This window comes from Macaca mulatta, chromosome 1 (genome assembly GCF_049350105.2).
Source record: "Macaca mulatta isolate MMU2019108-1 chromosome 1, T2T-MMU8v2.0, whole genome shotgun sequence".
Lineage (NCBI taxonomy): Eukaryota > Metazoa > Chordata > Mammalia > Primates > Cercopithecidae > Macaca > Macaca mulatta.
Genome location: NC_133406.1, coordinates 67,536,574 through 67,562,087, shown reverse-complemented (window position 1 = coordinate 67,562,087; position 25,514 = coordinate 67,536,574). Strand labels below are relative to the sequence as shown.

The window sequence follows — 25,514 nt, the reverse complement described above, 5'->3', positions numbered from 1 at the left end:
CCTGTAGTTCCAGTTACTTGGGAGGGTGAGGTGGGAGAATCGGTTGAGCCCAGGAGGTTGAGCTATGATTGTGCCACTGCATTCTAGCCAGGGTGGCAGAGCCAGACCCTGCCTTAAAAAAAAAAAAAAAAAAAAAAAAAAGGAACTGAACTGGGTGCCAGTGCCTGTAATCCCGGCACTTTGGGAGGCTAAGGCGGATCCCTTGAGCCCAGGTGTTGGAGACCAGCCTGTGTAACATAGCAAGACTCCATCTCAAAAAAAAAAGAAAAAGAAAGAGAAAAAAGCAAACAACAACAACAAAAAAGAAGGCAGGGATTATTATTCTCATTGAAGAGATGAGGAAACTGAAACCAAGAAGCTAAGTACCTTACCCAGAGTCACACGGGTAAGAGGCAAAGTAAAGGTAGAATTCTAGTCCTGGAAGCATATGGCTTCCCCCAGACAGGACCAAGAGTTCTGGTTCTCTTCTTCATGTACAACTCCACTTACACAGGCCCACGAGTGGTAGGGCCAACCCAGAATCTCAAAATCCTTAATTTGTGCCTAACTGTCTGCATACTGCAGGGCAATTATGCGGCGTGAAGGAGGGAGGCACCCTCTCGACTTAGATCTGAACTCCCAGTCACTTCCAGTTCCCAGGACCACCAGCCCTGAGGCGTAAGGCTAGGCTGAATGTGGGACTTTCTTAGCCGGAGTTAGAAGCGGGGGAGTAGGGTGGGACAGAGGGCGGGCGCCGCTGGGCCGGGCCGTCCAGAAACGCGGAGTGTCATATTTCTTGCAACTCGCCAATCCCGAATGCCGGGGGGCGTGGCCACACCTGGGAGGCGTGGCCTGGCGGAGGCGAGGGCTGCGGCGTCCTGGGGCGAGGCGCTGACGTGAGCTCGGCGCACCTGGGCCGGGCAGGTAAGGGCTGGTGCGGGACGGGGAGAGGAACCCGCAGTCCCTACTTGGGTAGAGCCAGGCGCCCCTTGGCTGAGACGTCGAGGAGCGTGGTAGCGACGGGTGATCTTCGCTGCGGACTTGGTTCGGAGGGACGTCAGCTTCTGGTGGACAGATTGAGCAAAGGTGGGGACGCCAACTTCTGAGGACCAGCTTGAGGGAGGGGAGGCTCCCCCGTGGGTGGGGTAGGACCCGTCGCCGGAGTTTGTGGGGGGTGAGAGAACTTGCTCGGGGGCATCTGTGTGTTTGGGTGCGTACACACTGGGGTTGGGTGCCTGTCGCCCTCTTCCAGATAGCTTTGGGGCAGCCTCAGTTCTGTAGCGCTAGGCCCCTCTCGAATCTACACTTGTGCCTACTCTCCCTACCCCCACCGCCGAAGCGGAGGGAACTGCTCTCGGTCCCCAACAACCCCACTATCCGGTAGATCTAAAGCACCGCGCCCCCTTCATTCTTACCAACTTGCCGCTGGCCCCTGTGTCCCAGAGAGAGGACTTCCCAGGTCCGCAGGCCCTTGGTCCTAGTGGGCGTTTTGAGAAACTGGTGTGAGGGTGGCCAGGAGCTTTGGAGCATTGGCGGTTTGTTTTCCCTCCTGAGTCTGTTTGGCACAGTTAGGCCCTTCGCCCTGGGCCTGGGAGACACCCTTGGATTTCCAAAGAGCGGAGCTAGGTGTTGGGGAGGGTGGGGCTGGGGTGTGGTTGCTCTGGGGGTGGGCCCTCTTTGCCCGAAGGGGCTGGAGGGTTGTGTGGAGAATGGGGAAAGTCTCCCAGGCCTGACTTGGAAAGGAGGCCTGAGGTGCCACTCTTCACAGGCAGCCTGCTTTGTGGTAAAGGGGTCACCCTGTCGCAACCTGTTCTCTTGGTGGATGTCAAGAGTGGAAGTGAGGGAAAGGAGACGGATAGAGTGAGGAAGGTGCTTGGGTGGGATTGGTGAAAGCTGGTGTTGACCCAGGAGTGTGGTTTAGGATGAGACGTGTATGACGTATGACAGTGGCACTCAATACCTTGTAACTCCCATTTGTCATCCCCCAACTTCCATCCAGCAGGGGGGAAGGGTGTAGACATTTTGACTAGACGCCCGGAGTTTACCCCTAAGCAGGGCTAAACTAAACAGGGAAACCTGAGGAACGGAACTTAGAGGATGGCATTTCACTTCCTTCAGGAGAAAGGGAAGAACTGGGACTGCTAAGACTTGTCTGCAAGAAATGGCTTGTGTTTTAACCTGAGCAAAACCACTGATGGCCAAATCTCGGCTTTGGTGTGGCAGTGCCCCTGGAAACTAGTCTGGGGAGGGGCTATGGAGGTGGCAGTGAGGGTGTTTATGGAGTACCTGCTCCCTAGAATAGGCGTATGGGAGAGGACAGTTAGTGCCCTGAGGAGGCTGAAAGTGTCCCTCCTCTATGCTCAGCGTGAGGGGAATACATAGGTTAGCATCATTGTCCTTTGGCTGGTTAAATACCTGTTAGAGACATAGGCCTTGTATTTTGCTGTGATGGCAGCTAGAGATACCAAGATGAGTTCAACTAGGCTAAGGTGGTTCTGCAGGCATTGGGATTTGGGTGGTAAGAGTGTTTAGAAAGAGAACTCTGATTTAGGTGTGTTTGAGAGTGGATGTTATGCAGTCTCCACCTCAGTCACTTTATTGGCCCTCTATGCTGCTAGAATCTTTGCTGATGTTTTTAGTTTACTTTCTTGGTGCCTAGAAGATGAGAGGGACATAGAAGACAGGGTGCAGTGACAAGGTTTGGTACAGAACACTTTGACTTAGGAGATAAAGCATCTCAGTTAGCCCAGATGTAAAATGGGGATAGTAATACCACGTTCAGGTTCACGAGGATGAAACCAGACATGTTAGGTAAAGGTTCATGTAAAAATTGTAAAGCCTACACAGATACAAAGGATTGTTGTTACCATCCTTCATAAGCAATGTCTTACTGTCCTGAGGTTAAAAAAATATTACTTGTAGTTTTAAAAATTATAAGTTGAAACATATCATTGTAGGAATATATGAATCATGTATAACGTATATAGGAGAATGTAAAAAGCATCCATAATTCCATCACCATTACAATTCCAATAACCATTACAAATATTTTGTTGCATTGTTGTATTTCCTTTTTTCAGTTCTGTGTGTATGTGCACATGTATGCAAGTATGTGCTATGTTATAAGATGGAGATAGTGCTACACAGTATACTGTGTTTCCGCCTGCCCCCACAACTTCATATTGTAAATATTTCCTTGAGTATAATAAAAATTCTGATGCCTGTTGTTAATGGCTACTTGGTATTGCAGCCTGTGGTTGTGACGTAATGAACCATTTCCGTCTCGGTCATTTGGGTTTTCAATTTTTCCATCTCTGCCTGTTTTTAGAGTTATAGTTACTGGGTGGTGGGTGGGGGAGATCTTGGCTGACTTTCAGAAGGTGGAGAGGGTTTACAGTAAGAGAGGCAGGGCATGGGCTTGGAGGAGGGCAGGCTGGGGCTCCTTCCATGGGGCTGAGGCAAGGCTGCTCATGTGTAGTTCCATCTTAGGAGAACACTGAGAACCCAGGGCTCTAGATCTTAATCACTGATCTCTATGGGTGGCTGCTTCTCCTTTCCCATCATCAGGCGCAGCTCCTGGTCTTGGCCTGATTGCCTTAATTTTTTCATGATGGGCTTTGGATCAACTACAATAAGCCCTTTTGGACTTTTCTTCAAGTCCACTATTGGTCAAGAGTTGGATTTTAATGTCTGACAGGCCCAAACACAGCACTTACCAGTATTGCAATGGAAATTCTCAAAAGCTCTTTACTAGATTGACTGGATGGTGCCTATTTCTCTATCCTCTTTTTCCTTCTCTTGCTCCATCCCCCTTTTAGTAGTGATAGGACTGGGGAGCAGAAGGTAGAACTAGCCCTTGAGAGAATATGCATTCCCTCCTCCTTATAAGGTGTAAATGCACTCCATGGTTTGATGGTTTCACATGCTGCCCTACAAAACACCCAATTCAAGGCCAACTACGTGGGGGCACTTGAACACTGCATGCCAACCTCACCTACCCACTGTGCTCCCAGGGGGAAGGTTTCAGTTGCAGGACTTGGTAATTGGGTCAGAAAGCTCAGGTGAGAGCAGGTCTTGCCTTGCTCTTAAAGTGCCAGATGCTGAGTTAGGTTTGGGTTTTTCACATTTGTTGGGAGTCTGGCTGGGGAGAGAAGTGGTGTTATGGGCCACCCCATCAGCTAAGCTCTTCTATGTTGGAGCCTTCAGCTGACCCTTTTAACCTCTTTTCTTTCTCACCTGGCACAGTTTATTCCCATATTTAGCTTCTTTGCTGTAAGGTTGTTTGGTTTCAGAACTGTGATCTAGGTAGGGATCTTTCTGGGTATGAAGGTGACCTATTTATCTTTCACTCCTCCTCAGGCCATTTTGGGGCTTGAGAAGTTCCAATGTGGAGATTCTCAAGAAGGAACATAGAGCTTTAGTGTTTAGTAACTAACACGGTGCTTGGCACACAGTAGCTGATGAACAAATATTTGTTGAATGAGTGTTCTTTTTCCAGGCATCTCATTCTCATCTTAAGTAAAAACAAAATAAGAACACCAAAAAGTCCAACAGAACATCTCAGATAAACAATTCTCCAGTGACTCTTTTTTTTATCAGTCACCTAATCTGGGAAGGCTTTTATTTTCTGCCGTGAGTGCCAGCTGCTCTTGAATGTTATCTGCTATGCCCATGTATTTTTACGAGAATCAATTGCAGACTTTACCCAGGCTGGCTCCTGCAACCAATCAGTTCACTCCAGGCTTCATTGGGAGATAAACAGACCCAAGGGAGGAGGCTGTCCTAGCCATGCAAAGCTTGTCTCATGTCTGTTTTTGGTACTCTAAGTACTCTTAGTACTTTAGTATTTGGTTATTCTAGGACTTCTGAGCTTTACCAGAACTCATTTGCAGAGACATATTCTCAGAACCTTTGTCGCCAATGTTCCCAAGCCTTCTCCCAGACACTAGATTGTTGTATGGATAACCATCTGAGACCCCCCTTTCTCCATACAGAACCTTTGAGCGGTCAAGGGAAAGACAAGCCAACTCTTCAGATCCCTGCGAACACACTGCCTGCTCTTCCATGTAAGTGAAGACTCTGGAGTCCAGGATCTACCCCTCACCTACTTCTCCCTCATCATGGTGCTGTCATTTCTTTCTAAAATATTCCCATTCACCTTTAGTTGTCTTGTTTAAAAAGAGAACATGCTTCAGCTTCTCACTTATATAGTTGTTGCTGTTTCCATAACTTTTTTCTTCCCTCTCCTGAGTTGAGATTGAAAAGAACAATTTCCCTTCTCTTCCAAAGTCCTTGGTGCTTCAGGAAGGACTGTGTTCCAGCAGGATGACATCATCTTTTTATTTTTCTGCTTCAGGATTTAAATAGAAGAAATGTGATCTACTTGCATGATAAGTCTGATTTGGCTAAAGCATGAAGTATAAATGGCTTTGGAATCAGAATAAAAAGGACCTTTTAACCTCTTTTCTTTCCCACCTGGCACAGTTTATTCCCATATTTAGTTTCTTTGCTGTAATCTAGTGAAACTGTAGCTCTAGTAGATGGGAACGGTGGCTGGGAAGGGTTCCCAGTGGCTGGCCTAATTCTTCTGCTCTTCCCATTTCTCCCTCTGATCCCCCAGATCATGGCCCTCCACCCCCGCAGAGTCCGACTGAAGCCCTGGCTGGTGGCCCAGGTGGATAGTGGCCTCTACCCTGGGCTCATCTGGCTACACAGGGACTCTAAACGCTTCCAGATTCCCTGGAAACATGCCACCCGGCATAGCCCTCAACAAGAAGAGGAAAATACCATTTTTAAGGTAAAGGACTTCTTCTACCATCAGACCTTTCTGGATTTTTTTTTTTTTTTTTTTTTGGCCTGGGGAATATACTAGATCTAAAACTCTGGTGAAACAGAGAGAATGCTTATGATGGGGGTGCCCAAACTCTGCAGGCATGGTAATTCCTCTTTTGGAGGCATATCTGCAATGGTTGAAGCCCTTTGTTCTTTCCCACTGGTTGAAGGTACTCAATCACATCCCAAAGGATACCAGCTGGGGTTGGCCAAAACTCTCATTAGTGATTGTAGTGATGTGTTTGTTTCAAAAGCTAGCAAGGGTCAGCAGTTGACTCTTCCTCCTCAATCACTCAGAGCTCTTGCTATGCAGAGAGGTGCTTGGGCCTGGCAATGGATACTCAGACCAGGACAGAACTATCAGGTGTTAGCAGGCACACAGTATAGCCTATGTGGTTGGTATAGAGGACTCTCAGCAAGTTTTTCTTTCTTTTTCTTTTTTTGTGGGATATGGTCTTGCTCTGTCAACCAGGCTGGAGTGCAAGTGGCATGATCATAGCTCACTGCAGCCCTGACCTTCTAGGCTCAAGCGATTCTCCCACCTCAACCTCCCACGTAGCTGGAACTATAAGCACACACCGCCATGCCTGGCTAATTTTTGTATTTTTTCTGCAAAGACAGGGTTTCACCATGTTGCCCAGGCTGGTCTTGAACTCTTGGGGTCAAGTGATCCTCCCTGCTTAGCCTCCCAGAGTGTTCAGATTACAGGCATGAGCCACTGCACCTGGCAAGCTTTTCTTTTGAGTTAAAATATTTTGCCCCATCTATAACTGCTGCTTAAAAATTAAAGGTGATTTAATTATAAGTTTTAATTTTATGAATGTTTTCAAAAATAAGAAATAGCACTGATATGACAGTCATTTTATTTAACTGAAAACAAGATTTAATCACATAACATTTTACAAAATTTAAGTGAAACCAAAGCTTGACTTAAGACAGAAGTAGGTGGACAGGCTTGTTGTGGGAAAGGTTGTCACATAGTTTGAAACACTGGAGGCTGTGCCTCTGCTCTAGACCAGCTTCTTTCTTGGTCACTTCCATCTCATGAGTAGCTTTAGTTCCTGCATCCCAAGACATTGAGAAGTTAGTTTGTTTGCCCTTTTCTTCTTTGAGTATAAGCTAGAAGTCACCAGTGAAATACAGTCTCTACTGTGGGCCTCTCAAGATTCATGCCTTGGGTCCTTACTGAAATTGGGTTTGGAAAGGGCAGAAAATGTGAGCGCAGGGTTCAAAAGAAAGCCATCCTTGGGATGTTTCCCACCCAACTCAGTTATGTCAGGTGTAGAGAGGACAGGCAGAGAGAAAATTGGCCTGAAGGTACTTAGAAGGTAAATGACTGCTGTTAATTTAGATTTTAAATAACAATATAAAAGTTGACAAGGTTAGTACCTATAAACCAGCACCAATTATTGGAGTTGGCATTGAGAAGGGCGCAGGCCCATCTTGGCCCAGTTGGCCTCTTGTGGCCATGGTCTGAAACTGGATTTGCTGTTCAAATGTCTGACAGTGGCTGGCCCTGGGGAAGAGGCTATTTCCTGAAAGCCCTACTCATGAGAGTGATGCTTTGGGCTTGCATGCTTGGGGCTTGAGGAAAATTGGGCTGTGGGGAGGTGACTTTGTTTTAGTTATATCTGTGCATCTGTTTGCAGAGTGCAGAGGGAGGGTGCTTTCACAGATACCAAGCTCTGATGGCCTTTAGCAGAATATACAGGTGGGCACTAACATTAAATGAGTGTCTGTGTCCATTATCTCTTTTAATTCTCATGACAACCCTGTAAGGGAGGTATTACCTTCATGCTGTTGATGCAGAAGCTAAGTCTTAGAGGGATTGAATAACTTGCCAAAATCACACACCCAGTAAGTAGTGGGGGCAGGATTTGAACCCTTGACTTTCTGTCTCCATTCCAACCCCCATTATACTGCCCTTTCTGATCAAGAATTGGAAGAACTAGCCTCAAATTCTACTACCATCAGCTGCATGTGTAGCCCTGAGCAAGTTAACCTCTCTGGGCTTCAGCTCCTCTTTGGTAAAATGGGGATGAAAGTAGTCTTGCCTGTGAGAATCAAGTGAAATAAAGTATGGAAACGGATTTGTAAAGCGCTATAAAAATGCAGAGATTATTTCTTCTTTAGGAAGAGAAATAAGGACCTGCACAGTGATCAGAATCTCTTGCTAGCAAGACTCAGAATGGGTTTGAACAAGCGATGTTTATAAATCACAATGATTGCCACATGGTTCCACCTAGGCTCTCCTTTCTTGTTTTGCTTTGTTTTTGTTGTTGTTGTTGTTGTTTTTTGAGACAGAGTCTTGCTCTGTCACCCAGACTGGAGTGCAGTGGCACGATCTCAGCTCACTGCAACCTCCACCTCCTGGGTTCGAGTGATTCTCCTGCCTCAGCCTCCCAAGTAGCTGGGATTACAGGTGTGCACCACCATGCCCAGGTAATTTTTGTATTTTTAGTAGAGATGGGGTTTCACCATGTTGGCCAGGATGGTCTCAATCTCTTGACCTCATGATCTACCCACCTCATCCTCCCAAAGTGCTGGGATTACAGGCATGAGCCAACGGGCCTGGCCTCCTTTCTTGATTATAAAGTTCCAGTCTTAAAGGATACGGCTCTTCACTGCATCAGCCTTGGGTGCCCAGTGCAATCTGGGTGGGTCCTGGGGATGGCTGTGTGGTGAGCAGGAAGGCTGGGGCTGTGGTTCTGGGTTGGTCTGGCTGCTCTCTACGGAGAAGCAGGGCTTTAGGGAACCACAGAAATGTGCAGACCTCTGCCAAAGTCTTCATAGCCCAAGTCAGCTGGGTGGGGCCAGACTTAGCGTGGGCACACAGAGGATCAAACAAACGGAAAGGAAAATGTGGGGAGGCAGCAGCCAGGTATTGCCAGGTAACTGGAGATAGGCCTTCCAGATACCAGTGACCAGTGAAATTGAAATCTCCTGTAGGGGGTTGGATAGAATGGAGCAGCAGTTAGGCCCCCTAGTGTCTGCTCAGCCACCTGGGGCAGCACAGTGTTGCCAAACTTCTTCATTCCGTACCACAAATCCAATGGAGGGACCGGAATCTGAGAAGATGGTAAGAGGAAGTGATCCGAATTGGAGGAGGAGGATTTAGATTAGCTTTTGAGGGAACTTCCTCATGACTGTGAGGTTCTTCAGGGGGTGACTGAAAGAGATCAGAGCTCTTGAAGGATGGGGCAGAAAAATTCAATTTCAGCTTGAGGCAGAAGCCTATGATCAGAATCAGGAAGGGATTGGGTTTGGACAAGTCAAATAACCTGTTAGCTTGAAAACATTGGTGTGTGCTTCCTGTCTTGAGTTCTCTGCTAATGGCACCTACTTTTTTGGCATCAGAACAAGTTGTACTCCTGCACAAAGAGATCAGAGAACTTGTTAGCAATGGGGGAGAGTGGCTATCCTATGAGCAGAAACAAGAATGCCTGTTAGAGCCGAAAGTAGGGCTAGGTGTCTACTCCCTGCTTTGCTCCTGAGCACTTTGGTCTATGACTTGAGCGGCTTAGATTTTTCATTTCCTCACTGGGAAGGCTAACTTCTTCTTGTCTGGGGAAAGTGCTGTGAGTTTCCATATTTGAAAACCAGAGAGAAGGAGTCAAAGTGGTTTTAGTCCATGCTGCCAGCCACTGGTGTGGTTGACAGCATGATGTTTCTAATGAAGTAGAAGTTTGAGAGGATAGGGAAAGGTAAGGGGTGTGGATTTTTTAGGACTTGAGGCCCTCAGGCAGTGGGACAAGCTGAACCCCCAGTGTGTTTCCTTCCCTCCTAAAGGTACTTGGTTTCTACAATTCTTTTTTTTTTTTTTTTTTTTTTGAGATGGAGTTTTACTCTTGTTGCCCAGGCTGGAATGCAATGGCACAATCTTGGCTCATGGCAACCTCTCCCTCCCGGGTTCAAGTGATTCTCCTGCCTCAGCCTCCCAAGTAGCTGGGATTACAGGCATGCACCACCATACCTGGTTAATTTTATGTTTTTAGTGGAGACGGGATTTCTCCATGTTGGTCAGGCTGGTCTCGAACTCCTGGCCTCGTGATCCACCCGGCTTGGCCTCCCAAAGTGCTGCAATTACAGGAGTGAGCCACAATTCTTTATTTATGTATTAGATTGAAGACTGACGGGAAGGAACCCAGGAGGCCAAACTCTTCATATCCTCTGCCATGCCTCTTTGTCTTATCTATTGTCATATAAGCAACTCATGTCAAAAATGAATAAGCAAAGAAAAAAAGTTACTTGAAATTCTGCTATCCAGAGTTACCATCTGCACTTTGGTGCATATTTTCCCCAAACTTTATCTTCAGCCCTTCATTAGAACATTGTCGTCTTGATGAGTGCTGGTACCAATGCTTGCGATAAGGCTCCTCCTTTTAATATATTGTGTTTGCACATGGCTTTATTTCACTTAGGCACCTGTCTTGCCTGGTCCTAAGGGCAGTGTTTCCTGCTACAGTCTCTGTAAATTGGGGTTGGGATGGTGGGGCAGTCATGCAAGAGTGTGTGTGTGTGTGTGTGTGTATCTATGAGAAAGGGCAAGCACACGCTTTGCAGTGGCTCTGGGCAATGATAGGACTCACTGTGGTTTCTTGTTCTCAGGCCTGGGCTGTAGAGACAGGGAAGTACCAGGAAGGGGTGGATGACCCTGATCCAGCTAAATGGAAGGCCCAGCTGCGCTGTGCTCTCAATAAGAGCAGAGAATTCAACCTAATGTATGATGGCACCAAGGAGGTGCCCATGAACCCAGTGAAGATATATCAAGTGTGTGACATCCCTCAGCCCCAGGGCTCGATCATTAACCCAGGTGAGGCCCCAGGTGCTGGGGAGAAGGTGGGCAGTATGCCAGATTCTCGGCTGGACTCTTAAGAGATTGTCAACTTGAAAAAAGCCTGATTTACAAAGTTTAAGATGGATAAAGCAAGAAAGCCTTTCTCTGGGAAGGACATAGAAAACAAAAGACTCAAACTCAGCAAAATCTTGCTTAATTAGGGGTATGTTTTTTAGCCTAGTTACTTAAAACATTAGAAAGTGGAGGGGTATACAGTTCTACTGTAAAAGTAGCCTCTCTTGGGATTCAAGAGGCCAGGTAGTTTTGAAGGAGAAGGGATCAAAGCTTAGGTTTGCATTCTAAACCTGGCCCTTATCACTTTACTACTTGTAGGACTTGAATCAAGTCATTTTACCTCTTGTGAGCCTCAGTTTCTTCAACTCTAAAATATGGGATCTCAGCTTTCCTATTTACTTCAAAAGCTATTGTGAGAATCAATTAACATGACCTGTAAAAAAAAAATTAACATGATCTATAAAAAAATTTTTTTAATTGACAAATAATAATTGTACATATTCATTGGGTATATAGTGATGTTTTGGTACATACAATAGTGACAAGATCAGGGTAATAAGTTCTTTATACATGTTGGGTGAGTGATCGTTTAATTCATAGGATACTTTGAATAAGAGAATATCTCCTAATCCCTCCAATTAACTCCGTACTTAACAAGTACTAACAGCCAGATAATTTAGATACATGCTCCAGTGAATCCAGGGAGGTCCTTCCATGAGAGAAGTGTTGGTTCCTTTGATTCTCACTCTTTTTAGCTAGGACATTGAGGGTGTGTACTGAACCTGAGGAGCCTCTGGGATAGCAGTCCCTAGCTTGAATGGTGGGTCAGCTGCAGGGATGGCAGTGCAACCTGAATGGCTCACTTATGAGCTTGTGTATCTTGGGTAGGATCCACAGGGTCTGCTCCCTGGGATGAGAAGGATAATGATGTGGATGAAGAAGATGAGGAAGATGAGCTGGATCAGTCGCAGCACCATGTTCCCATCCAGGACACCTTCCCCTTCCTGAACATCAATGGTGAGTGGGGATGATGGGTGGTACAGAGACATACGGAGGATGTAAGTAGTTTTGACCTTGGAACTGTCAATACATTGGCCACCACTGCCCTGAAAGCAGGATCAGTCCAGGCTGCTGGACTGTTAGCAAGTGGGAGTCAGAGGTGAGGAACTCCCTGCTGTCTCAGTTATCCCAGTAGAGTTGGGTGGGTTCCAGGCAATAGAACATCTTCGGAAGCTTATGTGCTAATTCAAAGAAATAAAAAATTTGAATTCATTCTTAACCCAACATACAAATATATCATCAGTTATACATTTTGCCAATTTCCTTCAGGCCAAGTGCAGTGTCAGTTTTACGAGTTACGGGCAAACTCTTCTAATATTTCTCTTGGTATAAATTCTGTGTCATTTCCTTAACAGAAATGTTAAGAGGACCACTCTGCTTAGGCTGTATCACAGGAAACTTGTGATGTTTGTAGCTGATAATTCTAGGCTCTGATAGGATTTATCTGCAACAGACTTTCCTTTTGTGGGCTTTTGAATCCAGCTTCCCAGGAAAATTGAGTTGGGAGCTTGAGAATCCACTGTGTGACAGAGCAGGTACTGAATCTCCCACTGCATTTTCTGAGGATACTTGAACACATGTTGAATTACTCTTCTGCAGCATCTTTACTTGATTTGTCCACTGAAATGCTCCTACTCAAATGACTTGCGGATATCCAGCCAACCAGTTTTTCATTGTCTTTTTAGTACCACCTGGCTGCAATGGGTCAAAATGAGATAACTTGTGCCACCTATAAAACTCAGGATATCAAGATTATTTATTTAGGATTTTCAGGTACCCTACTCTAGGTGATGCCCCTACCTTTCAGAATCAGGAAATGACACTTGTCTATCCACTGGCCCTCCTTCATTTATCCTTCCACTTATATATTTGCAACCAAGTGTGGGTAAAGAGAAGTTTCATAGAGATCTTCCAGGTCAATATTGCCATATATTTAACGTCACTAATCATTAGAGAAATGCAAATCAAAACCACAATGAAATACCATCTCACACCAGTCAGAATGGCTGTTACCGAAAAGTCAAAAAATAACAGATGCTGATGAGTTTATGGAGAAAAGGGAACACATATCCTGCTGGTGGGAATGTAAATTAGTCCAGTCACTGTGGAAAGCAGTTTAGTGATTTCTCAAAGAACTTGAAACAGAATCACCATTTGGCCCAGCAATCCCATTATTGGATATATGCCCAAAAGAATATAAATTGTTCTTCCATAAGGACACATGTACACGTATGTTCATTGCAGCACTTATTCACAATAGCAAAGGCATGGAATCAAATTAAATGCCCATCAATGGTGGACTGGATAAAGAAAACGTGGTACATATATACCATGGAATACTATGCAGCTATAAAAAAGAATAAGATCATGTCTTTTGCCGCAACATGGATGTAGCTGGAGGGCATTATCTTAAGTGAACTAAAACACAGGAACAGAAGACCAAATACTACTTGTTCCCCCTCATAAGGGGGAGCTAAACATTGAGTACACATGGACACAAAGAAGGGAACAATAGACACTGGGGCCTCCTTGAGGACGGAGGGTGGGAGGAGGATGAGGATTAAAAAACTACCTATTGGGTACTACACTTATTAACTGGTGACTAAATAATCTCTATACCAAACCCCGGGACATGTAATTCACCTATTTAACAAACCTGCACACGCATTCCTGAAACTAAAATAAAAGTAAAAACAAACAAAGCATTGCCACATGTTATATTCTCACTTAGTGAAATTGAACATCTAGATATGTGGGATCAGGCCGGGCGCGGTGGCTCACGCCTGTAATCCCAGCACTTTGGGAGGCCGAGGCGGGCGGATCACAAGGTCAGGAGATCGAGACCACGGTGAAACCCCGTCTCTACTAAAAATACAAAAAATTAGCCGGGCGCGGTGGCGGGCGCCTGTAGTCCCAGCTACTCAGGAGGCTGAGGCAGGAGAATGGCGTAAACCCAGGAGGCGGAGCTTGCAGTGAGCCGAGATCGCGCCACTGCACTCCAGCCTGGGCGACAGAGGGAGACTCCGTCTCAAAAAAAAACAAAAAACAAAAAACAAAACAAAACAACAAAAAAAAATAGAAATGTGGGATCCTTTCCCAAATGTCTGGCTGACTCATTCTGTTATTCTCACCCCCTAAAAGGATGCAGTTTATTTCCAGGATCCTGATTTCCTATTTCTGTTGCTATTTTATTAAAGCTAGCATTTGTGTGTCCTTATGTTTTGAGCTGCCTTTAATCCTTTTTTGGAAAGTTGTAGAATAGATATGAAAAACAAAAAAGTAAAATGAGAATGTAAATTTAACCAGACTTATACACAAAGGGTCAAAGAAACATTAACCTTTGTGATTTCAGAGCTGTTGGGCCAGAGGATGAAGAATTGTTGAAGAATAGATGCCTAAGAGGTGAGGCTAGGAGGAGAAATCTGTAGACTTTGGAGCAAGTCACCTTTGACAGTAGCAGGGAAATACTCTTTTTTTTTTTTTTTTTTTTTTAAAAAAACCTTCAATTGGATCCTTTTGAATAAATAATACTTTCACATGGTTGACATTCATAATGGTACAAAAAGGTAAATACGTGGAAAGGTTCTCCTTCTATCCTGTCCCTGAACCTTCATTTCTTTCCCTGGAGGAGTCAGATCCTTCTAGGTTCTTGAGTATCCTTCCAGACATTTTATGCATGTAAAAGTATTTGTTTGTTTTTAAAGGAATTTCTATGCATTAACACTTCCTTGAAGCTAATCAGCTAATTCAGTTGAGTTCATTTTATGGAAGACAACGAACCTCTATTTAATTGCTTGGGGCAAATTTTACAGTATGGAATCTCTTACTCCTTATAATTTAACCTCCAGAGAAAACTCACTTGTCTAAGTTAATTTTCAGCAAACAAAGGTTTTTAAAACTATGAATTTGTGGGAGAAATAATATGATTAGGAAGCAGGAGCAGGGGAAGCTTATTTCTTATTGTGTTAGTTATGGGAATCACTGATGGGCTGGAAGATCACAGTGGGTCAGGGTTCAGTATTTAGTTCTTGTCTACTGACCTTGTGAGTTCTCAGAGCATCAGCAAGTGATGTGCATTGTCTGCTCACCATATGCTTTTGTTCTAGGTTCTCCCATGGCGCCAGCCAGTGTGGGTAATTGCAGTGTGGGCAACTGCAGCCCTGAGGCAGTGTGGCCCAAAACTGAACCCCTGGAGATGGAAGTACCCCAGGCACCTATACAGCCCTTCTATAGCTCTCCAGAACTGTGGATCAGCTCTCTCCCAAGTAAGTGAGACCTTATCTTTCTTGCTGGGCCTTCTGCTCCTATTACAGACTCTTTCCTGTCCTGCTTTCTGACTTAATTTCTTTGCCATGCATTGAAAAACTACCTGTCTCAGAGGCACCTTCTATTTCTGTTTCCTGGCTAGCCCATGAGTCACCAGGGAAGAAGTAAAGAAACACTGGCCCAGCTGGGTGTGGTGGCTTACACCTGTAATCCTAGGCTGAGGTGGGAGGAGTGCTTGAGGCCAGGAGTTTGAGACTAGCCTGGGCAACATAGTGAGACTCTAAAATTATCTGGGCATAGCAGTGCATGCCTGTGGTCCCTGTTACTTGGGAGGATGAGGTAGGAGGATCACTTGAAGGCAGAAGGTCGAGGCTGCAGTGAGCGCTGATCAAGCCATTGCACTCCAGTCTGGGTGACAGAATGAGACATGGTCTCAAAAAAAAAAAAAAAAAAAAAAAAAAAAAAAAAAAAAAAGAAAAGAAAAAGAAAAGAAACATTGGCTGATACTTACTTGCCCATAGGGACGCTCTGATTGGTTACAGCTCCAGCTCCAGGTTATTCAGGTCTTAGGTGGGTAGGAGGCCCAGGTTTATCAGTCAGGCAGGGGGATTTAGTGACAAGGTTAGTTGTGGAACAGGGAGGTTAATGGCCATGGATTTGGTAGAGGAGGCTCTTGGATTTTGAGAGACTTTAGGACCTACAGAAAAAACCTCTTTCTGAATTTGGTACGAATTTATCTCAATGAAGAATCAATGTCATTGCCTGGGTCTCCCTTTCACACTATACATGGTAGGCATGTGAGTGCTATTAATACAATTTTGTCCAAGAGGCTAATTAGCTTTGATAAGGGCTATTGGGTTCAATGGAGATTTGCTGAGTAAAAATTAACTTTGATGTGAACTGTGTCCTTTCATGGTATATTATTAGAACAGATCCCCAGTGTGTGTGCTCACATGTCATTTTCAGAAAAATTGTTTGGTATTGCTTCTTGTTCCTCAAGTTTCTTTAAACAATAAGCTAAAAATGATACACAAACCAGATACCTTAGTTTTTAGTTCCTTCCAATGACCACTGGTGTGAAGACTCAGTCAGTATAGCGTGGGGATACCAGGACCACTTTACTTGATGAAATTGTAGCCCTTGGGGTGTGGTGATTGAACAGAAATAGTTGAGATGGACCTTGAACTGTTTGCTTTCAGGCAGCCTTTTGAGTGAATATTCCAGGGATATGTTGATGTCTCCCTTTATTGCAGGAAGGATAACTATGGCAGTGGCCTTCCTGAATGCTGGTTGAAAGGTGGCTTGATCTTAATGGACTTGCATGAGTCACAGGGATGAACAGGCAGAGCAGTGAAGCAGGACTCTCACTGTCATCTCTAACCTTGCAGTGACTGACCTGGACATCAAGTTTCAGTACCGTGGGAAGGAGTACGGGCAGACCATGACCGTGAGCAACCCCCAGGGCTGCCGACTCTTCTATGGGGACCTGGGTCCCATGCCTGACCAGGAGGAGCTCTTTGGTCCTGTCAGCCTGGAGCAGGTCAAATTCCCAGGTCCTGAGCATATTACCAATGAGAAGCAGAAGCTCTTCACTAGCAAGCTGCTGGACGTCATGGACAGAGGACTGATCCTGGAGGTCAGCGGTCACGCCATTTATGCCATCAGGCTGTGCCAGTGCAAGGTGTACTGGTCTGGGCCATGTGCCCCATCACTTGTTGCTCCCAACCTGATTGAGAGACAAAAGAAGGTCAAGCTATTTTGTCTGGAAACATTCCTTAGCGGTAAGTCATTTCTTAGAAGGTTGATGGTGGGAATCATTCTCTGGAAGTACATTCCTTCCACCATGACTGCCTTTCACCTCCCTGCTTTCCTGGCATGGCAAAGATCTTTAAAAATTTCTTCTGGAGGAGGTCAAGGGAGAACAGAACTTTGGCTCTAAAAATTGGAGGTGACCTCGGCAACAAAGAAGGGAGTTTCACTCCAAAGATACGTACTTGGAAGTCATTTTTAAGTTGGTTGTGGCTCTTTCAATGGCAGAAGAATGAGACAGCCCTGTCATTACATCTCAAATGTTACCAGCTTGTCTTTAACTTTGGAAGGTAATCCTGCTTGTCATATTCAGAATAGCACATGTTCTTTTGGGAATTATCTGAGTGGTGAATTCAAGCAGGCAGTTTTGGGGAAAGCACTGAGATGTGAATTTTTTACAATGTGGTTTGGACCGCAAGTTGTGATCAATGATGTCCAAGAGAACCCTCTGTAATTTGTACTGTTCAATATATTTGTGCTATTCAGTATGGTTGTCACAAGCCATATGTGGCTATTGAGCATGTAAATATGACTAATGTGACCCAGGAACTATTTAATTAATTTAAAATTAGTGAGTGCTTGTGGCTAGTGACTATTGTAATGGACAGCATAAAAGATGGTATTTGTTGAGTGCATGTGGAATGACCCGGTATACCAAACTTGCTCTTCCACTTTCTGCAGATCTCATTGCCCACCAGAAAGGACAGATAGAAAAGCAGCCACCGTTTGAGATCTACTTATGCTTTGGGGAAGAATGGCCAGATGGGAAACCCTTGGAAAGGAAACTCATCTTGGTTCAGGTGAGAAGATAAGGCTGTGTCAACAACTCTTCTCCTTTTTGCCAATGCTTTAGGCCCCAGGTCTGGGTTGAGCCTTCATCAAGCATCCATCAGCCCATGTAGGTTTCAGTCTCATCAGATGGGGTAACAGACTCAGGTTTGTGCAGTAGGACCATGCTGGAAAAGGCAGGGTCCTTAAAATGGGTGACTGATTTAGAGGAGATCTTGTCTTTCATTCTCTTACTAACCTTAGAGTCTTGCTGAAACCTCACAGATATGACCCTTTCCAGCTTTTCTTCACACACACACACACACACAATGTAAATTGCACTTTTTTTTTTTTTTGGAGACACGGTCTTGCTGTGTCACCCAGGCTGGAGTGCAGTGGCATCATCTCAGCCCACTGTGGCCTCAACCTCCCAGGTTCAAGTGATCCTCCCACCTCAGCCTCCCAAGTAGCTGTGACTACAGGCACAGGCCACCATGCCTGGCATAATTTTATTTTTAGCAGAGATGAGGTCTCACTATGTTGCCCCTGCTGGTCTTGAAATCGTGGGCTTAAGTGATCCTCCTGCCTCAGCCTCCCCAAATTCTGGGATTATGGGTATAAGCCACCACACCTGGCCCTTTCCAGCTTTTCTTAGAAAAACCTTTTGAGTTACTTTTAGGAATATAAATTTATTCTAGGAAGTGGCAGCAAGGCCAGTTGGGCTTTGCCCCTGGAGTTGTGTAGCAAGGCAAGCAATAGATGATATTTTGTTAAAAGTCTTGCAAAGTAAGCAGTCATTTATTTAGGCATGTAGCCTAATGTTACATCTAGGTTCTTTACCTTCATTTGAACCAACTTCCAGAGTGAGCTTTGGCAGGAGGATGGTCCAGAGAGATGAAGGCATATCCTTTATTTAGACATTAGAATGGGGGGGCTTCCTCAGGGCCTCTTTGGTCTGCCCTTCAATCTTGGGTCCATTGTGCTATTTAAAAATACCTTTTCCTGAGAGGATACACCTATGTTCTGTGTCTTGAACAGGTCATTCCAGTAGTAGCTCGGATGATCTACGAGATGTTTTCTGGTGATTTCACACGATCCTTTGATAGTGGCAGTGTCCGCCTGCAGATCTCAACCCCAGACATCAAAGATAACATCGTTGCTCAGCTGAAGCAGCTGTACCGCATCCTTCAAACCCAGGAGAGCTGGCAGCCCATGCAGCCCACCCCCAGCATGCAACTCCCCGCTGCCCTGCCTCCTCAATAATCGTGAATGCCATCTTCTTCCTTTCCTTTTTTATAATATTGTATATATGGATTTTTTTATTGTTTAGATTTAACCAGCTTTTAAATCTCTCTTTTCTCTAACAGTGTTAGAAGTCTGTGATTCTCCAAGTATGCCTAGATTTAAAGCTGATTTAATTTATGGAAAAATCACCCTTCAGACTTTGCTTTTCTTTTTCAAATCTCCTAATGGTAGTATGATGTAGCACAGTAGAAGGAGATTTGGCCTGGGAGTTTGGACACCAAGGTTCTAGCTGCAGCTTTGCTGCCAATGTGACCTTGAACAAGTCCTTTAACCTCTGGGCTTCAGATTTATTGCTTATAAAGTGAAGAGATTGGAATGATGCCTGAAATTGTATACAGCTTTAAAACAGACTCGATGACCTTCTTCTACTTGTACAAGGCTAAACTGCCTGGAACAGAATCCTTCTGCATTGTTCTTGTACCACATTTTTCCTTGGTTTTGTTAAAGTTTCCTCAAGCACTGATTTGTCCAGGATCAAGCTCTGTTTGACCTGTTCTGCTAGTATAGTAAGCTGGCTCCCTGATGGGGGAAGTGAGAGGGAGAGGAGCTGGCTGGCTGGTTGCTTAGAAACCATGCTTGATATCTAAATAGAAATGGGTGCCAAAGTCTGAAAGTCACCCAGCCTGTGGAGTGAAAGCTCACAAATTTGGCTTCTAAAGGGAAGCTGTTGACACAGAAAGCCTAGGGATTCTGTGGAAGAATAGGTTGTCAGGCATTTACCATATTACCACTCAAATACCAGTGTGTGTGTTTAGGGGTTGGGGGAGGGGGGTAGATGATAGTATGTGACTCAGGTGGTAGCTTTAAGAGGAAAGAGCTCTATTTTTCTTATTTTCTTCTCTGAGCTAGACTGAGCTGGGGATCTAAGATATACTTCTCTGACTACAAAAGGGACAGTATAATTTAGATTTTTTGCAGTTGAAAGATACTGGTTTTTGGGTGTGTTAAGGCAGGGATGAAGAAGGGCTGGGCAGTACTCTTCTGGAAAGGCTCACATAGCAGGAACCTGCTTGTCTCCCTTACTAGTGGAGTTATCTGAGTGTGAACAGTGAAGGTAAAGAGTGGTATAGAACAATGCAGGTCTATCTGTCACAAACTGATCTTATCTGGAAACATCTGCTGAGTCTCTAACCATTTTGGCTTTCTCTTCTTTTTTGAGACAGAGTCTTGCTTTGTTGCCAGGCTACAGTGCAGTGGCAAATCACCACTTACTGCAGCTTTAAGCTCCTGGGCTCAAGCAATCATCCTGCCCCAGCCTCCTGAGTAGTTGGGACAACAGTCGTGCACTATGATGCTTGGCTAATTTTTTTTTTGTAGAGATGAGGTCTTGCTATGTTGCCCATGCCGGTCTTGAACTCCTGGGCTCAAGCAATCTGGGACCTAAATGGCAAATAAGATGGTAATCTGTGGTTGCAAGCCCCAGTCCTCTTGAATAGTGACGCCTTTCTGTCTGTGTCGGGACGTAGTAAGGAAGCCCATGTCTAGTCTGGTACCTTTAAACCAGGCCATCTCCTACTTTTCAAAATGACTCAAAAGTTGTGCTAGCCTTATTTTAAAAACTAAAAGTTCATAATCAGTGGTGACACGAGGACTTATTTATTTAAAGTTCTTAAGCTTTGGTTTTAGAGTTTCTAAGAGACCTGGTGGAATTTACTATTATGAAAAGCATTACCCATGCTATTACGAAAAGCATGACAAGATTAAGAAATCTGGCTAAAGGTCAGGTGCCCAGCTTTGAGGAAAAGTTGGGCTTTTAGGGACCAGGAAGTGTTAATGGCACAGAAACTTTACATTTTTTGGGTCATTTTGTTGAGCAGGTGAAGTGAGGGATTTGGTCTTGATATTTGGCTGCCCCATCTCTATGTGGGAGCTCAAAGTTAAAAATAACCCACTGTAGGTAAATTAGAAGGGTAGCTTTTGAATCTGGGCCAGTCTGTATCCCTTCTGTGAAATGCTAACAGCCAGGCTATCTGTAGCCTGGGTGGGAGCCCAGATAATGTGAGCTGGTAAAGGGTATTGGAAAAGTGCCAAGAAATACCAAGCTTTTGGTTTGTAACCACTGCGAAAAGTTTATGAACATGTCAGAGAAATGGATGAGTGATTTGTGAGGGCCTCACTAGATACCCCAGTTTCTTCCTTGTTTTGGCTCCTTTTCAGAATGCTGGGAGAGTGCTGGATAGATTTAGGTTTCCTTTCTTTTTTTAGGGCCTCAGTCTGCTATCTCCTTTGGTGGCCACCACCACTCACTCCCTTGATATCTTCTACTCCCTTGCCTTCATTATGCTTAAGACTGAGAAGGGAGTTAGATTTTGTCACTAGCTCTTCTTTTTCCTCACCGTCTACCCCACCAAACAAGATTAGTTCAAGTTAAAAAGAACCTACTGGAGGTAAACTGGGAGGGCAAGTGTTGGATCTGGGCTGGTCCCTTTCCCATATAATTAGGTCCCTGGTTATATGTTCCCATAGCACCCCATAGTTCCTCTTTCAGAATAATCATTTCCCTTGTAATGCTCAGCATCTGTATCCTGCTTGACTGCAAACTTGCTGAAGGTAGGGATTGTTTGTCTTGGACTTCGCTGCCAGTCCTTAGAACAGTGTCTGGGACACGGTGTGTTCTCAAATATTTGTTGCTGGAATAAATGAATGAACTAAATCAGTCTTTTAGGGATTTATTGTTAACCACCATGGGAAAATTAAATAAATGCGGGAAAGGAAAACATTCTAAAATTAGAAGACTACTTTCTACACTCAGCTTCTGACTCCCTCTGAGCTAAGAACCAGACAGTGTTAGCCTGGTAACTCCTATAAGCTGGTCTTCCTCCCATGCTGACCCCATCTTTACAGTTCACTTTTCACGGTCTGAAGGCACCACCAAGATAGACCCAGGAGTGACAACTACAGTGTAGGTGTCCACTGTTCCCTTAATCTCTGTCCTGCTCCAAGTATAAATAAATTGGGGCCATTTCCTTAGATATTGGGGTTTTCTCAAGAAATCCTTTCCCTTTGTGGCATGGGTCAAATTGCTGGTAGTTAAAAAGGTGTTAACTCTTACGTGAAATAACACTTTTTCTTTGTAATGACCTAACTGGAAAGCCTCTGTGTCGTCACTTCTCATTTCTTATTTGAAATCAGCAAACTGGATTCAGTAGACATGAACTTAAGCCTCATGAAAGTGGGGGTTTGGTCTGTTTTGCTCACTGCAATACCTCCAGGGCCTAGCAGCATGACTGGCACATATTTGTTCAAAGTGAATACTCACACCTTCACACCCTCCCTAGAGAGCTGTTCTTGTAGGCCTCTCAAATGTAGGATTTAGGGAAGTCAAGTTAAAAAAAAATTAAAACGGTTCAGCATCACCCACAGGTGAGGCTATTCTGCAAAATATGTTAATTGCCTTGAGGTATGTTTCGTCTGGACAAAACGTATTTCCACAGACACAAATCAAAGGTGTTTATGAAGTGCTGTGTGCCCTGTTTCTGGATTCCCAGTCAAGTGGGACACCAGACGTCATAACACAAGAAGGAAGTTCTGCGAAGCAAAATGAGGGCAGCAGCGGCAAACCAGTTTCACCAGGTTCCGCCTTTTCTCGTTCACTTCCGCCCTTCCCAGTTCCTGAGCAGACAGGTGGGGCCGCGTTCTGTCTGACAGGAAAGGGCGGGTCGCAGGGTTCCCCAAACTTCCGGCGCGCAGCAAGGCGGCCTCGCTAGTGGTTCTAAGGCGAGGCGCGCGAGCGGCTGGATGATGTCACGGAATGGGGGGAAAAGAGGGCGGCACTCGAGTGGGTGCGCATGCGCAAGAAGGTGCCTGCCCCACAGGAGCAGAGCAGGCTGAGAGGGTCTTCCCAGCGCAGGCGGGATTTCCAGTGTTACTTGCGGCTGGGCGTTGGGGACTTGCTGCCTTTCTGGCAGCAGGCAGGAAGCCGCAAAAAGTTTCTGAGCCTGCGAACCTGTAGCGGACGTGGAAAAAGAACGTATGTGAGAGAGACTTATGCCTCATTTAGCAAATCACTGTAATATGCTCTGGTGTGGGGCGTGTGGATCGGAGAAATCCCATCTTCCGAGGGTCCTTGGTCGGACAGAAAGGGAAGGCGGGGCCAGCAGAAGTTAAAATACTACCGTATGCAGTTCTAGCGGATTTCATTCATTCATTTTTATGTGTCAGGGTGAGATGGTTGTTAGTCCACATTCTGGTGTATATTAATCAAATTGCTGTTCTTATAACTATTCTCTGGCGGAAAGAGTAGGGGAGTTGTCAGTGGAAAGGATACATTTGGAACTTGGAGCTCTGTCCCAGAAGGGCTTTTGGGCGAAATGCTGTGAATTTTGCCAAACACCGCCCCGCCTCCGCCTCTGACCCAAGCTCCTTAAGGTTTGAACCAGAGAACGTAATTTGCAACAGGTAAAATTTAGAATAAAAGCCAGAGGGAATATAAATCTAGCTATAAGGCTAGAAAAACACGAATTTAAGATTGAGGGAGACCAAGTCAACCAGAAAAATCAGGTAGCATTGATCCTATCTTGTCTGGGCTGGGTCACCATTTCAAAGCAGAGGGAGGGACAGAATAACCTTTGGAAGATACTTCGACTTAACGGGAAGGCTGTTGTCAGGTTTCATGGTGTGTCATTGGCTGTTAATAATTCCCTGCTATTGCTTTGTTTCTAGGCCCCTCCTCAAGTGTCTGGCTTAAAGATGCCACCCAGGGAAGGGAACTCTGGCTAGCTAAGGAGGCCATTCTTGATGTTGCTTCTAGATCTCATGTCGTCACTGAGACCTCAGCTGCTGGTGGCAGCTGCTCAGCAGACCCTTGGCATGGGAAAGAGATGGAGTCCACCCCAAGCCATCTGCCTTCACTTAGCTGGAGAGGTGCTGGCTGTGGCCCGGGGACTGAAGCCAGCTGTGCTCTATGATTGCAACTGTGCAGGGGCATCAGAGCTCCAGAGCTATCTGGAGGAGCTGCAGGGGCTTGGCTTCCTGACCTTTGGACTTCACATCCTTGAGATTGGAGAAAACAGCCTGATTGTCAGTCCTGAGCATGTATGTCAGCACTTGGAGCAGGTGCTGCTTGGTACCATAGCCTTTGTGGATGTTTCCAGTTGCCAGCCTCACCCTTCTGTCTGCTCCTTGGACCAACTTCAGGACTTGAAGGCCCTCGTGACTGAGATCATCACACATTTGCAGGGGCTGCAGAGGGACTTATCTCCCTCTGCAGTCTCCCACAGCAGGCTCCATTCCTCAGACTGGAATCTCTGTACTGTATTTGGGATCCTCCTGGGCTATCCTGTCCCCTATACCTTTCACCTGAACCAGGGAGATGACAACTGCTTAGCTCTGACTCCACTACGAGTATTCACTGCCCGGATCTCATGGTTGCTAGGTCGACCCCCAATCCTGCTCTATTCCTTTAGTGTCCCAGAGAGCTTGTTCCCAGGCCTGAGACACATTCTAAACACCTGGGAGAAGGACCTCAGAACCCGTTTTAGGACTCAGAATGACTTTACTGATCTCAGCATCTCCTCTGAGATAGTCACACTGCCGGCTGTGGCCCTCTGACTTTTACTCTCCTCTCACATAGAAGGTACTCAGTAAATGATCATCTCTAGGTTGGGGATGGCAAATAATCATCTCAACTGCCAATTCCAAGGGTCTTGAGTACACTAAGGCACAATGCTCTAATCCATTGGCTGCAAATGCAAAGGGCATGTAAATAGGTAGTGGTGGTGCTAGTAGCAAATTGGTAGATAGTACCTACTTGCCATTTCTATGCTAGGAAGTCCTCTTAGTGGATATGCTTTCATTTTCACTGGATAAGAGGTAGAAGGAAAGAGGTGATAGAGGAAAAGCAGGGTGGTGGAAGACAAGCCAAACACTCTTGCATGGTAACCGTCTAAATATACCTGCTCTATGTGGGTGCTGTCTGCTAGGAAAGTAGGGCTGGGGGTTTCTCTGCGTGTTTATATGCCTGCAACTGAATTTGAGGAGAGTAGACCACCAGTATGCTTAAATATGTGATACTTGTTAATGTAATACACCTTTCAGGAATAAACTGAGAGTTCTGAGGAACAGTCTGGTCAGGTGAAGTTTATTTACACTAGGTTAAGAAAATAACAAAAAGTCAGAAATCCTAAGTCAGTTGGAAAGCCCAAGCTGTAATGTACCCAAACCTTTTGAGTTTTTTGTTGAGTTGCTTGCTTCTGATTTTCACCTGAGACAGTTGTCACAAATTATTCAGATCATCAGGTTGTCTTTATTGGCCAGGAACACTGCCAGTGCTGCAGCAATCACCACCATCAGCATTGGGAGCCATCGCCCACATTGCCTCTGCAGAGGGACAGGGAGACAGAAGAAAGTGGCTATGAGTTGACTGGAAAAGATATAGGCAAAAGTCTTTCTTCTTCCTACTCTAGCCCAGTAGAAAACCCTGGGTTAGTGGTAGAGAAAAAGCTTTTTACTCTGTCTCCCACTCTGTCACCTGTCTTGGGGTAAAACCACTTAACCAGTGTTCTCTGGCCCAGGGAGCCATATCCATCAGGGACCAGATATATAAATACTGATATGAATAATGAAGGGTGGAAAATAACTCAGCAAAATTGTATTCTTTGTTTGTATTCCCCAGTACTTTTGTTGTCCTTCTATTCTTGCCACC

The 25,514-nt window shown here is 45.2% G+C and overlaps 3 protein-coding genes across 23 annotated transcripts in view; 2 read left to right on the top strand and 1 right to left on the bottom strand.

Annotated features, from left to right (window-relative positions):
* The first annotated feature begins 812 nt into the window (after positions 1-812).
* IRF6 (interferon regulatory factor 6) lies at positions 813-21,524 on the top strand. 2 transcript variants are annotated; one of them, XM_077993173.1, is made up of 9 exons: positions 813-1,065; positions 4,974-5,045; positions 5,591-5,776; positions 10,420-10,624; positions 11,552-11,680; positions 14,830-14,988; positions 16,378-16,770; positions 17,480-17,598; positions 18,605-21,524. In XM_077993173.1, exons 3-9 carry the CDS (start codon positions 5,603-5,605, stop codon positions 18,827-18,829), a joined length of 1,404 nt encoding a protein of 467 aa, XP_077849299.1. In that variant the 5' UTR covers positions 813-1,065; positions 4,974-5,045; positions 5,591-5,602; the 3' UTR covers positions 18,830-21,524.
* A 1,135-nt stretch (positions 21,525-22,659) lies between these two features.
* Positions 22,660-24,931, top strand: C1H1orf74 (chromosome 1 C1orf74 homolog). The gene is made up of 2 exons (XM_001110409.4): positions 22,660-22,841; positions 23,534-24,931. The coding sequence occupies exon 2, from the start codon at positions 23,609-23,611 to the stop codon at positions 24,419-24,421; it is 813 nt and encodes a 270-aa protein (XP_001110409.2). The 5' UTR covers positions 22,660-22,841; positions 23,534-23,608; the 3' UTR covers positions 24,422-24,931.
* The window catches only part of TRAF3IP3 (TRAF3 interacting protein 3), a 26,716-nt gene continuing 26,116 nt past the window's right edge, over positions 24,915-25,514 (bottom strand). For 19 of the 20 annotated variants that reach the window (XR_013414004.1, XR_013414021.1, XR_013414019.1 and 16 more), the window contains one exon: positions 24,937-25,189. Coding sequence is in view for 11 of the 20 variants with exons in the window: in XM_015116837.3 (XP_014972323.1) it covers positions 25,097-25,189 (93 nt within the window). In the remaining 9 variants the exon portion in view is untranslated. 20 annotated transcript variants of the gene reach the window in all.